The sequence below is a fragment of the Podarcis raffonei genome, chromosome 6 (assembly GCF_027172205.1).
Source record: "Podarcis raffonei isolate rPodRaf1 chromosome 6, rPodRaf1.pri, whole genome shotgun sequence".
NCBI classification, from domain to species: domain Eukaryota; kingdom Metazoa; phylum Chordata; class Lepidosauria; order Squamata; family Lacertidae; genus Podarcis; species Podarcis raffonei.
The window spans coordinates 7,091,120-7,107,992 of NC_070607.1; the positions used below are offsets into that span (position 1 = coordinate 7,091,120).

Genomic DNA, 16,873 nt, shown 5'->3' on the forward strand with positions numbered 1-16,873 from the left:
ACCTCCAAAGAAGGAGATCTTTCATTGATGATGCGTGAGAATGTGAACCCAAGATCTCTGACCTCTGTTTAAAATAAAAATTTAAAACCATTAGCCATCTGTTTTGGAGGGCAATAGGGCAAGGAGGGCAAGAGGTGAGCTGGTAATTAAGGTGCCTTGTTGAGGCAAATGTAAGATATATGACTATTTATTTGCCATTTATAGATAGAAGGAAATATAGCTCTTTGTCTCCCATAAAAGGTAATAGGAAATGGGTGTATCTTTTATGATTGGTTCTAGCAAACAGCCAATAGGAATTTCAACCAGGCTGATTGGACAGAGGCAGCCAAAGGAGGAGCAAGGGGGCTGGGCTGAGGGAATATAAGTGCTGGCCATCAGGGCTGGAAGGGCAGAGTTTTGGTAACCATATACCACTGTGTCTCTCATTTATTTGTCTGACAAATAAATTATTATTTTAATTTCTCTATTGCTGCGTTGAATATTTCATTCCAGCTAAGCATTAAGCACAAGCAGGGTGCTACAATGCCAGCCCCTCCTGAGGTGGGGAATGCCCTTTGCCATGCTACCTGCTACCTCCAGGTCTTCTGACGTCCTTTGGCATCGCTTGTCTCCCTTGTCCTGCCTTTGACTCTTGCAATAAAGAGTCAAATACAATCATACCTCGGGTTACAGATGCTTCAGGTTGTGTTTTTTCAGGTTACGGACCAGCCGAAACACAGAAGTACCGGAACGAGTCGCTTCCGGCTTTTTGGGGTCGCGCATGCAGAGAAGTGCTAAATCACACTTTGCGCATGCACAGAAGTGCCTAATTGCAACCCGCGCATGTGCAGATGCGCCACTGTGGGTTGCGAATGCTGCGGGTTGCGAACGTGCATCCCACACGGATCACGTTCGCAACTCAAGCGTCCACTGTACATGGGTAGGCAAACTAAGGCCCAGGGGGCCGGATCTGGCCCAATTGCCTTCTAAATCTGACGGTCCAGGAATCAGCGTGTTTTTACATGAGTAGAATGTGTCCTTTTATCTAAAATGCATCTCTGGGTTAATTGTCTTGCCTGGTCTTTTTGCATGAGTAGAAAGTGTGCTTTTATTTAAAATGCATCTCTGGGTTATTTGTGGGGCATAGGAATTCATTCATTCCCCCCCCCCCAAAAAAATATAGTCCGCCCGCCCAAGGTCTGAAGGACAGTGGACTCGCCCCTTGCTGAAAAGGTTTGCTGACTCCTGGTCAAATCCAACCCGGATTGCTCTCCCAGATTCTGCGATTGGCAGCTTGGCTCAGCTGGTAGCCAGTCAGTAACTGCAGGGAGTTGTGGTTAGAACAGAACGGCTGCCCAGAGCACAGACACTTCTGCCAAATGCTTCTTTTTGGAACTGTCGCCATTACCAGGCGAAACAGTTGGGTTTCTGTAACACATGCTTTAAGCTTTACATCTGTGATGGGCATGGATGTTCTGAGTTGGGCCACCAGGTGGCACTGCAGGCCACGCTCCAGCTGCTGCTGCTGCTACAGGTGCCAGTAAGTCTCGCATTTTCAACCTCTTCCTCCTCCATTGCACTGGCTAAATGATTCATTGCTGGACTCCCATCGCTGAGGCCAAATGTACCTTTATCGAGCAAAATATCCTTTCGAATTATACACCCAGCACATGGAAGCTGACAAAGGGGCAATACGAGTGGACTCTCTGTGCCCTTACCAAAGCAAAAAGACAGATACTGGTGAGTTGGAAAAATAAAAATGCGTCTCCCTTCTATGATTGGATTGAAGACTTCTACAAACTCACCACATCTGAACAACCTGCAGATAAACGCAGACTTGCCATGGACAAATTCAATGATACAGTGGTACCTCGGGTTAACATACGCTTCAGGTTACAGACTCTGCTAACCCAGAAATAATATGTCGGGTTAAGAAAGTTGCTTCAGGATGAGAACAGAAATCGTGCTCCGGCGGCATGGCAGCAGCGGGAGGCCTCATTTGCTAAAGTGGGGCTTCAGGTTAAGAACAGTTTCAGGTTAAGAACAGACCTCCAGAACGAATTAAGTTCTTAACCTGAGATACCACTGTATATGGAATCCATTCTTTCAAATACTGTTCTTCTTTGGTGATCATTTGTTGCCGAGTAATACTGTCTTCCGCGAACCCGGTCTTAACAGTGAGTCCGTAAGTGACTGCGGAGGCCAATTCTGGATCCACACATCCTTCCACAGTGGGGACATTGGATTCCGGGCAGGAGTTGATCACTGTGAGGGTTTGCCAAGCGTGCCTTCCTCTTAGCACATGTCTTCCTTTCGTCCTGAGTTTGAGCGTCTTCGAAGCACATGACACCTTTGGTTGGTAAAAGCTGTTCTCCAATTGGGGCACTCGCAGGCTAGTGTTTCCCTGTTGTCGGTGTTTATACTACATTTTTAAAGATTTGCCTTGATAGAGTCTTTAAACCTCTTTTGTTGACCACTAGCATTACGCTTTTCATTTTAACGTTTGGAATAGAGTAGTTTCTTTGGAAGACAATAATCAGGCATCCACACAACATGACCAGTCCAATGAAGTTGATGTTGAAGAATCATTGCTTCAACACTGGTGATCTTTGCTTCTTCCAGTACAGTCATAGCTCATGTTACGTTTGCTTCATGTTACCCTTTTTCAGGTTGGGTCCCGCGGCGACCCAGAAGTACCGGAAAGGGTTACTTCCATGTTTCGCCACTCGCGCATGCGTAGAAACGCTAAATCGTGTCAACATGATTCATGGTGTCAACATGACTGTGATGTGTTACAAATCATTAACTCCAAGCCTCATGGCCATGCCTCAGAAAACACAAGCCACCCCTGCTTTTCAGAGCTGGCTATCGTGGTTTTAATCTTTGTGCATTGCTACACCTGATGGCTGAACCGTAGAAAGCACTGACTTTTATATATCTATTTTCACTGCCAAATGTTGCAGGGGGCCATTTTCCGCAGTTTGGCGCTGCTTTAGAGTTAATCGGATGACGTCAGGTTTTCGGTTAGAGCGCCAAAGGCTCATTTTGTGGGGCGCTGTGAAACGTGCGGTTTTCACTGCTAAACATTGCACGGGCCATTTTGCCAGTGCTCGGCGCAGGAATCCCTTTCCTGTAATATCTTAGACATTTTACACAGCACTTTTACATTATGCAACAGGTCTCTCTCCAGTTGTGATATCTGGCAAAATCTTGATCCTGAGGGTTAGGGCGCCGAGGGCTGATTTTGTGGGGTGCAGGAAAACATAGTGTTTTCACTGCCAAATGTTGCATGGGGCCTTGTTACAGCATATGGCTCTGCTTTGGAGTTAGTCGGACAACCCCAGAGTTTTGGCGAAATCTTGAAACTACTGTTTAGTGTGCTGATGGCTCATTTTTTTGGGGGGGGGGAGCTGTGAAACGTATTTTTACATGGGCTCTTCCTGGAGTTTGGCACCGCTTTGGAGTTAATCGGATAATGTCATATTTTTGGCGAAATCTTTACCCTGCAGGTAAGGGTGTTGAGGGCTCATATTGTGGGGTGCTGTGAAACATAGTTTTTTCACTGCCAAATGTCACATGGGGCCTTCTCCAAGCACGGTTTAGGGAGAGTGCTTGGATGAAGAGACCAGGCAGAACAGACGATGCCCAGTCACTAATGTGAGTCCATTATGGGGCCCAAGAAACCACTAGTTTCTTCAGGGCAAATAACACTCATTATAAATATAAGAAATAGGACAATCATGACTCAGGATTGTTAGACAGATGAATGAGAAAGAGAATTTTGCTGAATGAGCCAGCAACGTTGGGTCAATTAAACTCAATTAAAGACACAATTGAGATCAAGGTTATCAGCAAGGAGATCAAAGTTATCAGCATTTACCCCACGGGCTGGAAAAATAAACAGCTTTAGGTTCCTTTGAACAAGTCTGAAACTGGAGGCCAGAAAGTTTGTCAGAACATCTCCCCATTGTTCCTGTTCAGATTTGTAGCACTTCAGAAACCTGTTTGAACAGAAACAGCACCAAAACTAAATTTTTTGTGTCTGTGTCTGTTTATACATGCACGATCAATCTCTCTCTCACACACACACTGATGTAAAAATTGGGGATTGGCTTTTGCTGCCCGAGTCCCCTAAGTCCATGATCGGTCAGAGAAGAATGGATGGAGGCAGGATCCAGTGGAAAGCAAGACAGATATTTATTTTTCTGTTGCAACAAAGTTCCCTCCCTTCCTACCAAGGAGGAAGAGACCCTGAACAAAAATGTGCAGGAACCTGCAAGTACTTTTAACATTGCCCAACCCCCTTAGGCAAAGACCACCCCAAAATCAGCATACATACATCACAGAAGGAGGCGGTCTACAGCAGAAATCCTGTCTGCCAGGATACCTGATAATGGTCACTGACTGCATTACCTGGGCAGTCTGGCCATTCTTTTGTGATGGTTAATACTTTAGTTCCTGAATCCTGGTCACTGGCTCACCCTATTCAGACACAAATACGCCCTTAAGACAGGATGCAGAAGCAAAAAGACAATGGGGAGGCCTTCCCCATTTGCCTCCCTTCCTGCAGAGGACTATCTGAGGTCACTGGGAGAGTCAAAATGGCTTCAGGATTGCTCTCTCCATGCTATTTCAGATACATGGTTTATATATATTTAGATATGTGTGCATTTATGAATATTTATTCCCTATTTGAGACCTTAGAATTCTTACAACAACACACACCTCTGTTCTATATCTTCAGGTTCCAAAAAAGCACTGCTGCCTAACTAAAAAGGCTGGATTCTCTACCTAGTCAGTCCAGGCCTATTACCTTTTGCACTAAGAAATGTGAGTTTTCTTCTTTATTTACACCATCCAGCTTGCAAGTGCTGCTGTTCTCTTTCTCCTAACAGGATTATTCCTTTTCCTGCCGTGTTTGGACACCTACCACAAAATAGACCTTCGCCTCAAAACCTTGGAGATCCCTTTCTATGAGGTAAGAGAGACACAGTCTGCCCCTTCTGCTCTTGGAGCTTCTTTGCAGGAGGCAAATGCAGTAAAAGTTCACTTAGGTTCACCATTCCAATTAATTAGGAAGCCCCGGGTTCAAATCTCACCATGGCTATGAACGAACTACATTGCTTTTCGGCAAGCCATTTGACTCAGCCTCACCCCCAGCCCCACAATAATTATACTCATCTACCTAACGGGACAGTTGTAGGATTACTTAACGTAAAGGAAGGCTGTAAATCAGTGACAGAACATCTGCTTTGCATGCGGAACATCCCAGGTTCATTCCCTGACATCTCCAGCGAAGGTTAGGAATCTACACAGTCTGATGTTTATTTAATATAGTGGTACCTCGGTTTACAAACTTAATCCGTTCCAAAAGTCCATTCTTAAACCAAAACCGTTCTTAAACCGAAGCACGCTTTCCATAATGAGACCTCCCGTCGCCGGTGCCCTTCCACCATTCAGATTTCATTCTTAGACTGAGGGAAAGTTCTCAAACCAAGGCACTATTTCCGGTTTTGCGGAGTTTGTAAGCCAAATCGTTCTTAAACCGGACTGTTCTTAAACCAAGGTGCCACTGTACCGTATTGGCCTGAATATAAGTTGCACCTGAATATAAGCCGCACCTTTAAATTCGGGGGGGGGGGGAGAGAGAGAAAAAAGACAATACCTGAATATAAGCCACTCCCTTAAAATTCCGTAGGCACTGACACCCGTTCTGTTTTACTGTATGTCTGTTTCAGCAGCAGTACCGTAAAAGCCCCTTTTTGTAATGTTGCAAATTTAAGCCGCACTTTCAACTTTTCACGGCTGGAATTTGGGGGGGAAAGTGAGGCTTAAATACAGTGCGTAGAACAGCTCAGTCCAGCCCAGGGCTGGAATCAGATTTCCTGTTATTTTTCCATTGGCAAAACTGTACTTTATTGTTCTAGATTTGGGGGGACCCTCCAAAAAACAAGAACCCTAGGAATGAATAAATGCTAGGATTCTGATTAATTGGGATATGGGTTAAAGTACAAGCTGCAGAGCTGTGCCAGACAGGGAATTCCTGGGCTGGCTTATACAAAGCAGCCTGGCTGGCTTAGTGAAGAACAAAAGGTGTTGTTGGGCCACTGGAGAATGAGATGTTACCAAAGTGATGGGGTGTTTGAGGGGACAGGAAAAGGGATTTTTGAGCAAGGGTTGCTGGGAAGGAAAAAGCAGGAAGAAGAGCTGAGATCCATCTTTGGAGGGGGCTGGCTGCAGAGATGCCTTGGGCTACAGGGCCACACTGCTGTGGGGTACAAACCCCTCTTGAAACGACTGTGCAGTAAGACCTGGACTCCCTCCAGGCAGACTGAAGGTGTGAATAGGTGAATAAACCATACTTCTTAAAGCCACAGCAGTCTCTGCTGCGTCTTCAATTCTCCAAAGGAACGCAGACCCTGGGTGAGTGCCTGGGACCCCATGGGCTCTTGCCACCACTCAAGCATAGAGAGGGGCAGGCACCCAGCTTTCATAACATTCTATTGCAGGGGTCGGCAAGGTTTAACTCACCTGGGCTGCTTCACTCCAGCAGAGATCCCTCCGTGGGCTAGATTGTGCGCGCAAGTACGCACGCCTGCGATTTCTGGCGTCTGCGCAGACGTGATTTCCAGTGCATGCGCAAATGTGATTTCTGGTGCCATCCCCGCACCGCACTGCGCCCATTTAGTGCGGCACACCGGGACTTGTCGGTTGAACGAACCCCGTGGGCTGCTTGTGGCCCATGGGCCTTAGGTTGCCGACCCCTGTTCTATTGGATGGTCACACAATGCCTTCTGCTTGCCCTAGACCATAACCAAGGACATGGCAAGTCTAGAAATAGATACCATCTGTTACTACCGAATGGAGAATGCCACACTCGTCACGACCACCCTCGCCAACCACTCGAAGGCAATCCAGCTGCTCGTGCAGACCATCGCAAAGCGCTTTCTGGCACAGCGGTCGCTCACAGATATCCTGATGGAGAGGAAGAGCATCAGCCAGGAGATAAAGGTGGGTTGGCTGTAGCGCTGCACGGATGACATAGTGGGGAAGTCCATCACACAGAGTGGGAGGCTTGCCCAGTGGCTGCTACAAGCAGAACTGGGGAAATGGTATGGTAACCAATGAAAGGACACGAGGGAAATGGTTCTGCCTTGCCATTGGGCACCTTCTCCTTCCTGAAAGTGGCTTTACAGTACGTAAACTCAGAACTGCATTGCAAGATCCACCCAGGGCAGCATTTCCTTTCAAACAACAACAGGCAACCAGACATTATACTGCCTCCAAACACAGGGTTGCCAACTGACCAGGTGAACCAGCTTACCGTGGTCTCCTGCACCTTTAAGAACAGCTTGCAGAAACTAGAAAGTGATGCTTTGAATAGCATGGTGATAAATGTACTGTTTTGTGAACTGCACATTGTCTTAGTCTATTCTGGTCGATAGGGCAGAGACAAATTTATAAACATAAGATTAACTGCATGCCCTTTTAGTGAAGTGAGTGGCTAGAGAGGCCTTTTTCTCCCTCTCATAGTAGACCTTTAAGTGGCCCAGTAAATGATTGGCAGTTAGGTTTGGGGAGACAAAAGGTAATAGACTTTGCTCCAGTTTAGGTAACTATAGAAAGGAATCTGACAAATTAAGGATTGACTTAAATCAGCTAGTAGCCAAGACGGAGAAAAGGGAACCTTTTTGAAAAAGCTGTAATCCTTTACTGAACAGCTCTTTGCTCACCTAACTCAGGGTAGCTTTACTCCTTGGTTTGCATCATGGAGAAAGCCATCACTACTAGAGCACTTCTCACTGGAAATGTTAGGACACCGCTGTTTTTGCATTTTTAAGTTGCTCATCCATCATATAAAACTGCTCCCAATAAGAAGACACTTTTTTTGCAGGTGGCTGTGGACGCCATCACCTGTCAGTGGGGGATCAAGGTGGAAAGGACAGAAATGTAGGTATGAAATGTGAGATCTGCAGAAATAATTAGGTGACAAAATATCAGGAGAGGAGTCTCCGAGACCTTTCACTATTGTTAATGCCGCCCCTACGAGTGTAATCAGTTTTTGTTATTTCTCCCCTTGAACAATCCCTGGGCACAGGGGTCACCCTGGTACAAGCCACCATTTTGTGGGCCTCCTCCTTGATCCTTCTGCTGCTGTCTCTCGCAGGGGCACAGCTAGCTCTTTGCCCATCTGTTTTGACATGGCTGGGTTGATTTCAATGACCAGAAATGTAAGAGGAGCTGCTTAAAAACTGGCAGCTGAGAGCACCAAAAGGTACCCCGTTCCTGCAGTTTTATGGATCTACATATGGCCAGAAAGGCTACAGCTGACCAACTCTCCATTTGTTTAGAGTCACCTTGGACTAAAATTTTGAGGAGCTCCCATTTTGCTATGATATACTCAAGGCAAGGGTGCCAGGTGGCAATTGGCTCCACAGCCCCACCTGTAGCCTTTTTGGGCCCTTTAAACCATGGGTAGGGAAAATGTTGCACCAAGAGCGGGGAAGGAAGGGCTCTGGCCTATTACTCCCATCCCTTCTGGCAGCAAGGCAGCCTTGGGTGTCTTCTCACTGATCACAGTGAGGGCAGAATAAGGATTGCCTCCTGTCCTGATCCCAGCACTGAATCAGTTTGGCGCCATCCAGAAAAGGCAGCTGTGAACCAGATGTATTGCTCAGCCTTCCTGGTCTGTCAGTTTTCCGCTGCTCCTGCAATCCTGCTGGGGAAGTGGAACAGGATGAAAAAAGCTGAGATTTTATTGGGTTGGTGGGAGCCAGAGTCCAGCAAAAGTGGGAGGGCAACAGGTTCTTGATTCCAGAGCTATGGGAAGTGTTTGTGTATTTATGCAGCCATGGAGGACATCCTAGGGCAATTTAAAACTTCTTCAGGACATTCCTACATCAATGGCAAATGTCCGCTTTCCTGACAGAACAAATGAGAACGAATCTGACACAGGGATACATCGCACTGCCAACGTAAATGTCGCTAGAGTAGGCCCACTCAGGAGTGGCAATGAGAGGGATATTCAGCCGGTGACTGGCTTTTCAGCTGGCACCCAAGACAAAGGTCCCATTTAACCTGGTAACTAGCTGGCCAGTTGGCCAGCCAACCATGTAGGCATGCTTATAGCTAGCACTCATTTCCCCCTGATGTAGTACAAAGTTTCCTTCCTGAGCTAAATTGTTGTACAGTGGTACCTCGCAAGACGAATGCCTCGCAAGATGGAAAACTCGCAAGAAGAAAGAGTTTTCCGTTTTTCCAGGTGCTTCGCCAGACGAATTTCCCTATGGGCTTGCTTCGCAAGATGAAAGCCCATAGGGAAATCTCCGGGGACAGCGGGGAAGCACAGCGCGTCTTCCCCACTGTCCCCGGAGCTCTTCCAAAGGCTGGCGGTGGGGCGGAGAGACCTCCTCCTGCCGCCAGCCTTCGGAAGGCTGCTCCGAAGGCTGGCGGTGGGGCGGAGAGACCTCCTCCCCGCGCCAGCCTTCGGAAGGCTGTTCTGAAGGCTGGCGGTGGACCGCCAGCCTTCAGAACAGGTCCAGGGACAGAGGAGAAGCGCAGCGCACCTTCCCCTCTGTTCCCGGACCTGTCCTGAAGACTTGCGGTGGGAGGAGGGTTTTCCTCCCCACTGCCAACATTCAGAATGCTGTTCTGAATGTTGGCGGTGGGGAGGAAAAACCCTCCTCCCACCGCAAGCCCTGGGAACAGAGAAGCGCTGCGCGCCTTCTCCTCTGTTCCCGGACCTGTTCTGAAGGCTTGCGGTGGGGAGAAAAGCCCTTCTCCACACCGCCAGCCCGGCAAGCGGTTTCCATAGGAACGCATTAATTGATTTTCAATGCATTCCTATGGGAAACCGTGCTTCGCAAGACAAATAACTCGCAAGAAGAAAAAACGCGCGGAACGAATTAATTTCGTCTGGCGAGGTACCACTGTACTAACCACAGTGGCTATATTTCCCCTCCACCCTCTGCATACCAGCTGCTGGCAATCACAGGTGGGTAGAGTGCTGCCATGCTCAGGTCCTGCTTCCCACCGGCATCTGGTTGGCCCTGTGAGAACAGGGTGCTGGACTAGATAGGCCATTGGTCTGATCCAGCAGCCAGGCTCTTCTTGCGTTCTTAAACAGAAAATCATTTACAGTGGTACCTCTGGTTGCAAACGGGATCCGTTCCAGAGGCCCGTTCCCAACATGAAAATCCCGCAACCTGAAGCACCGTATCTGTGCAGGTGCGCAGTGCGATTTGGTGTTTGTGCGCATGCGCGAAGTGCAATTTAGCGCTTCTGTGCATGCGCGAGTGGTGAAACCCGGAAGTAACCCCTTCCGGGTCGCTGCAGGACACACCCTGAAAAAACGTATCATGAAGCAAACGTAACATGAGGTATGACTGTATGCTGTTTCTGGTTTGGGTCTGCAGTCCCAGATTTCATTAATTTCAGTAAAGATGTGCGGTTGCCAACGGAGCTTCCGGAGTCACTGGCTGCACAAGCCGAAGCCCAGAGACAGGCCAAAGTGAGGGTAAGGCAATACACTGACACGTCATGTTTCTATTACTGGAAGCTATGGGCAGGAGGGAGCTATGGGAGAGAGATGCTGTCCTCCCAAGCTTGCTTCTCTTCAGGTCTAATCAGACAAGCCTTGGCCATGGTTCTGCCTGCATCTCGCAGCACATGGGAGTGGGTCACTGGTCAAAACTAATTCTGTTGGTTATCCAGCTCTTGTTAATCTAAAGCAGGCACCCCCAAACTCGGCCCTCCAGATGTTTTGGGACTACATCTCCCATCATCCCTAGCTATCAGGGCCAGTGGTCAGGGATGATGGGAACTGTAGTCCCAAAACATCTGGAGGGCCTAGTTTGAGGATGCCTGATCTAAAGCAATGAGCCCTTCTTGTTTGCACTAGTTAATTTACTTAATGTAAATCCATTTCCTTTGGCTGGAAACCTAAGAGATGGAGGAGGTACAACATGAAGGCTGTTTGGGAGCTGCACTGGGGAATGGAAGCTCCAGACTTTTTCAATTCTACGCAGCACAAGAATGAAATAAATTTCTTCCACGCTAACCCTGCATGCTTTCCTTTGGGCTGTCAGAAACAAAATGGAAATTGAAGCGATGTGGGACCCAGGAAAATATCACCACATGTAACACACTTCAAAACATCCAATATAAAGTCAGGTAATAAGTGACTTTATATTGACTTTTCTTCCTTTAATAGATTATCCAGAGATTGGGAAAATCCAAATCCATTGACAGGGGATTATGGGCTGCCACTTGAATAAGATATTGTCCGGATGCTGTCCTTTAAAAGCCAGTTGTTCCCCTGTGGTAGGAATTAATTACAAGTTTCTTTTCATTATCCCCCCCCCCCGCCATTTTTAAATTTTTTTATAGGAAAACAGTGCTATTTTACTAAAAAAGAAAAAAATGCAAGGAAATAAATCACTTATCCCTGCCCTCCTCCGACTAGGAACAAATGCTGACTAAGAGGAAATTACCTCAGGAAGAAACAAACACCCAGAACCTGCACATAAAGGTAAAGGTACCCCTGCCCGTACGGGCCAGTCTTGACAGACTCTAGGGTTGTGCGCCCATCTCACTCAAGAGGCCGGGGGCCAGCGCTGTCCGCAGACACTTCCGGGTCACGTGGCCAGCGTGACATCGCTGCTCTGGCAAGCCAGAGCTGCACACGGAAACGCCGTTTACCTTCCCGCTATAAAGCAGTCCCTATTTATCTACTTGCACCCGGGGGTGCTTTTGAACTGCTAGGTTGGCAGGCGCTGGGACCGAGCAGCAGGAGCGCACCCCGCCGCGGGGATTCGAACCGCCGACCTTTCGATCGGCAAGCCCTAGGCGCTGAGGCTTTTACCCACAGCGCCACCCGCGTCCCGAACCTGCACATAAGTAGTATTTAATTAACACTGGAGGGCTTTTACTCAGTTGAACTTGCTTCTGAGGAAACATTAGAGGTGGTTTTTGGCCTTGAGGGTGAGCATTCAATGTAGCACTATTTTAAGTGCTGTGCAGAACCTGTTTTCGTTAGCTGACGAACAGCATTGCTTCTACAACACTGAAGGGCACCATTGTGGAAGGAACCACGGGCGGTACTCAACAAAGTTTTACTCAGGGTAGACCCATTGAGATTATTGAACACATCAAAGTTAGCCCCATTGATATCAAGGGGTCTACTCTGAGCAAAACTTTGTTGCCTCCTGCCCCAAAGGAAGATCTTCTAAATACCTTGTGTTCTAGGTCATAGCTGCTGAAGGAGAAAAGGCTGCTTCCGAATTGCTGAAGGTGGCAGCAGAGGTGCTTTCCCACACACCAGCCGCCCTCCAGCTCCGCTACCTTCACATGCTGCAAAGCCTGTCTGCAGAGAAGCCATCCACCTTTATTCTTCCTTTCCCCCTTGACCTCATGAATCCTTCATCAGGAGACAACATGAAATCCACAGGCTGCAACCGCTCTTCAGATGTCGCCAGCAACCCAGAGGCTCCAAAGGCAAAGGATTCCCCCATGTTGTAGTACTAAGCCAGGTGAAGCATCTACGCCTCTCTGTGCAGCTCCTCAGGCCATAACCCACTGCCTAGTCCATAATTCATACCCACCTGCTTTGCACCCCCTGAAGTGTTTCTGCCTGGCTGAAATGTGCCCTTGAACTCACCTGGATGGAGGGTGAGAGAGGGGATGTTAGTCTGTGTAGGGGATGTTTGCCTACTGGATGAAGGCAAAATTGCTCTGCCTGCTTTTGCCCTGGGCCCCATTCACTACTAGAATGCGGTCCCTTGGAGGCCGCTTATGAGGCAATGTGGCCCTTGGTCTGAAAACATTTTGCCACTCCACTACAGGAATTCGGCAGAATAATCTGCATTTCAAACTAGCTGATGTAGTCATGGTTTATCCTCTATTGGGCCCCCTGTAATTAAATCTGCTTAAACTTTTAAACTCCTGAACTAAGAGGTCAGCAGCTGGGCTACATATGATGAGGGCAACTGCTTTGCCACCAAGTGTATAAAACAGGGAATTGCAGCCAGTCCTAGCTGTGTGCGGGGAGTGCATCCCAGCCCCGTTTTTTCAAATGTGTATTTGTTTCTTTCCACATTATATTTTTAGATGCACATTGCTAGGTATCTAACCACCCCCATGTGATATTATTCCCAGTTAAAATCCAATACCGAGGTCAAATTATTATTCTGCTGAAAAGCTCACTGGGTGACCCTGAACCAGTCATAATTGCTCAGTAGAGACATCACCTTGCCAACAAAGGTCCGTATAGTAAAAGCTATGGTTTTCCCAGTAGTGATGTATGGAAGTGAGAGCTGGACCATAAAGAAGGCTGATCGCCGAAGAATTGATGCTTTTGAATTATGGTGCTGGAGGAGACTCTTGAGAGTCCCATGGACTGCAAGAAGATCAAACTGATCCATTCTTAAGGAAATCAGCCCTGAGTGCTCACTGGAAGGACAGATCCTGAAGCTGAGGCTCCAATACTTTGGCCACCTCATGAGAAGAGAAGACTCCCTGGAAAAGACCCTGATGTTGGGAAAGATGGAGGGTACAAGGAGAAGGGGGCGACAGAGGATGAGATGGTGGGACAGTGTTCTTGAAGCTACGAACATGAGTCTGACCAAACTGCGGGAGGCAGTGGAAGACAGGAGTGCCCAGCGTGCTCTGGTCCAGGGGGTCACAAAGAGTCGGACACAACTAAATGACTAAACAACAACAGGGACAGAGAAAGTTAATGCATGTTTCCTTTTAACATCTTGGATGAAGGGCTGGATAATAAGCTCACCCGTTGGGCGTTCTTGTTCTCTAGTCATTCCATTCCTTGCCCCTATTTCGAAAGGCAGGTACCATTGCAAGATACGAAGAGAAGAAGTGTTGGTGGTGGAGCGCAAGAAGCTTAAGGCCAGTCCTCCCACCTCCTTGGGCCTGAAAATGGTGTGTCCTGCCTGAGGCAGTTCACAGAGCGAAAGTGAGCAGCACAGCACAAACGAAGTTTGGGAACTTGCTGCGAAAGCTCTTTGCTGTCTGTTTGCTTTAATTGTTAATTGGCTGAGGGAGTAGCCCTCCCTTCCCGTCTATCATTAAAGCCAACAGAGGTGGGACACCATCTGTGTCTCTTTCAGCAGAGGGACAAGGATTGGGCTGGGCCTGGACAAAGCAGGCTGGCAGTTCCATCAGCAGCCCAAGAGTCTCAGACTCAGTAGAGACGATTTAGTGGAAGGAGCAAAAAAACAAATGGGTGGTTTCTACTGAGCGCAAGGAAAACACAGGAGGACCGGAGTGGCGCTTCCTCACAAACACAACTTGAGCTTAGCCCTTGTTCTGTTCTGTTGTTCCCATCAAAACAGAAGAAAACCTTTGAACACAAAACGGCAAATTCTGCAAAAGAATAAACTCAAGCTAGTCAACAAATTCATCTAACATGTGCTAAATCCGAGGTATATTCAGGGCCAGGTGGAACCTTCTTACTTGATCAGCTCTTGCTAAGAGCTTTTAGAATGGTAAATTTTGTCTGCTGTTCTTATTGACAGCCTCACTGCTACTTGTTTTAGTATTTTTGTGGTTTTTATGTGCTCTGATATTATGTGAACTTTGTAACATCACCCTTGGAGACTCTGGGCTGAAAAGCAGCCTATTATATTTTTAAAAGTAATAATAATAATAATAAAAAATATAATCTGAATGTGCAAATTTCCTTTCTTCCTTTAACAATTTTAGTGGGTAGAGTGTCCTTCCTTTCTCCAGCACTGGCCTCTGGTATTAAAAATATTTCTAAAATAAGCAAACAGGCATAATTTCCTATTATTTCCTTTTAGAAGACACCTGAAGGCAGCCCTGTTTAGGGAAGCTTTTAATGTTTGATGCACTATTGTATTTTAATATTTTGTTGGAAGCCACCCAGAGTGGCTGGGGAAACCCAGCCAGGTGGGTGGGGTATAAATAATAAATTATTATTATTATTATTATTATTATTATTATTATTTATTTCAAGGCTCCTTCCTCCCTGACTACCACCATGGTCCCTCGCTTGCCTTCATTGCAGTTGCCCAGCTTTTGGGGCAGGATTAAAGCTACAGCAACCAAAGCAGTTTGGGAGGAAAAGCACTCCAGCCTGAGTGATGTTGCATTTCCTCCAGCATCTATATTAATCTCATTTTAAATGAAGTCTCCAACTGAGCAGCACATGGAGCACCTATAGCTCAGTGGTGCAGCCATTTCATGCATTTCCAATTAAAAGGATCTTGGGGGACAGGGAACAGAAGACACTTCTGCCTGTGATTCTAGAGAGCTGTTGCCACTGAAAAGAGAGAATGCTGTGTCAGATCAGGGGCAGACTTTGGTAGTAGGATGTCCTGAGCAAAAACAAAATTTAGTGCCTCCTCCAGTATTTCTCTCCCCTCCCTCGCCTTCTGTTCTGCGCATGCTCTCAAGTGCACTATGTCATAGTTGTGGCAACTCAACCGCCTGTCTGACCAGGGCTTAACTGTGAGTAGGCAACCAAGTAAATACAGGTATTAGTAACATTGCTATTTTGCAACCATTCAGCTCAACACCCTGTGTTGGGAAACTGCCTGCGCCGATCTAGATCTGGCACTGGTCCAATAAACCAATTATACAAAGCAGCTTCCTATGTTCTCTGCAGAAAGGAAAGTGGAACGTGCTTAAATAAATCAAGCTGCATTTCTGCTCATTTCTGCGAGATGGCGTCTTTTGGCCATGATTTTACAATGCCATGAACAGGTGTAAGCAGCCAAACTTTGGCTTACTCTGCTTTCCTGTTCAAAATACCATGCTAGCTCATATTTCCCCCTGAAGGAAGAATGGGGTGGCAATGAGGCAGAAGACAAAGGGGCAAAATATGTTCCCCTATGAAGACACATTTCTTCAGAAAAGGCTGTAGAATGGATGCAGTGTTGGGACAGAAAAAGTACTGATACCAGATCAGTCTAAAATATTTGGTAAGTCACCTTCCATTCACAAAGGATCAGGGTTTCACAAGTGCCATTAGCAACCACCAATCTCTTCCTGATGACTTGTGGAAAAGGACAGCAGCTGTGACCCTCTCTCTCACAGAGAACTTGGAAGTTGTGAGGGGGTCTCTTGCTTCATAATAGGGACTACAAGTCCCATCATCCCTGACCGTTGGTCCTGCTAGCTGATGGGAGTTGTAGTCCAAGAACAGCTGGGAACCCAAGTTTAAGGTAGAACTGTAGGGCCTTCCCCTTCCCTGAGTCCTCCAGCACAGGTACAGGATCTGGGTGAAGTAAGCAATCAGGATCGCATCTTGTGACAAGGTAAGAGCTTCTCAGAAGCAGTTAGATTCCATCTGGCTAGTTCTAAGTGTCTCCAAAGCATGGCGTGAATTGAGTGAATAGCCTGCCCTTTGCAGAAGATTCCACAGCTAGAAGAGTCTTTTTTCTGTTTACTTCAGGCTTTATGAGTAGCCAGGAACAGTGGAAGTCTCTCACTGCTTCTGTCAACTCCAATACCTGCATGAGATTAGGGAACTATCCCTCCCTGCTCTTTGGAAGGCTGGGCTTGTTCATTCACCTTGTGCTATGCTTGGGAGACATTTGGAAGTGCTGCCTCTAAGAGTCTCCTACCTTACGTAAACAAAGAGAACTACTAGAGAACTTGAGGGAAGGGAATCATGCCACGCAATTAAAGGTAAAGGGACCCCTGACCATTAGGTCCAGTCGTGGCCGACTCTGGGGTTGCGGTGCTCATCTCGCTTTATTGGCCGAGGGAGCCAGCGTACAGCTTCTGGGTCATGTGGCCAGCATGACTAAGCCGCTTCTGGCGAACCAGAGCAGCGCACGGAAACGCCGTTTACCTTCCCGCTGGAGCGGTACCTATTGATCTACTTGCACTTTGATGTGCTTTTGAACTGCTA

General features: G+C 47.2%; 1 protein-coding gene across 1 annotated transcript; it reads left to right on the forward strand.

Moving 5' to 3' along the window:
* The first annotated feature begins 1,649 nt into the window (after positions 1–1,649).
* LOC128415090 (podocin-like) lies at positions 1,650–12,681 on the forward strand. Its single transcript, XM_053390960.1, has 6 exons — positions 1,650–1,719; positions 4,815–4,957; positions 6,787–6,990; positions 7,874–7,929; positions 10,417–10,495; positions 12,226–12,681. Exons 1-6 carry the CDS (start codon positions 1,650–1,652, stop codon positions 12,496–12,498), a joined length of 825 nt encoding a protein of 274 aa, XP_053246935.1. The 3' UTR covers positions 12,499–12,681.
* Positions 12,682–16,873: the final 4,192 nt, after the last annotated feature.

Bases quoted from the DNA above. Each gene is read 5' to 3' on its own strand.
- LOC128415090 (XM_053390960.1), top strand. From the start codon at position 1,650: ATGGAAGCTGACAAAGGGGCAATACGAGTGGACTCTCTGTGCCCTTAC. The intron at 7,930-10,416 runs GTAGGTATGAAA...CATTAATTTCAG, and splicing joins AAGGTGGAAAGGACAGAAAT to TAAAGATGTGCGGTTGCCAA. The intron at 10,496-12,225 runs GTAAGGCAATAC...CTTGTGTTCTAG, and splicing joins AGAGACAGGCCAAAGTGAGG to GTCATAGCTGCTGAAGGAGA.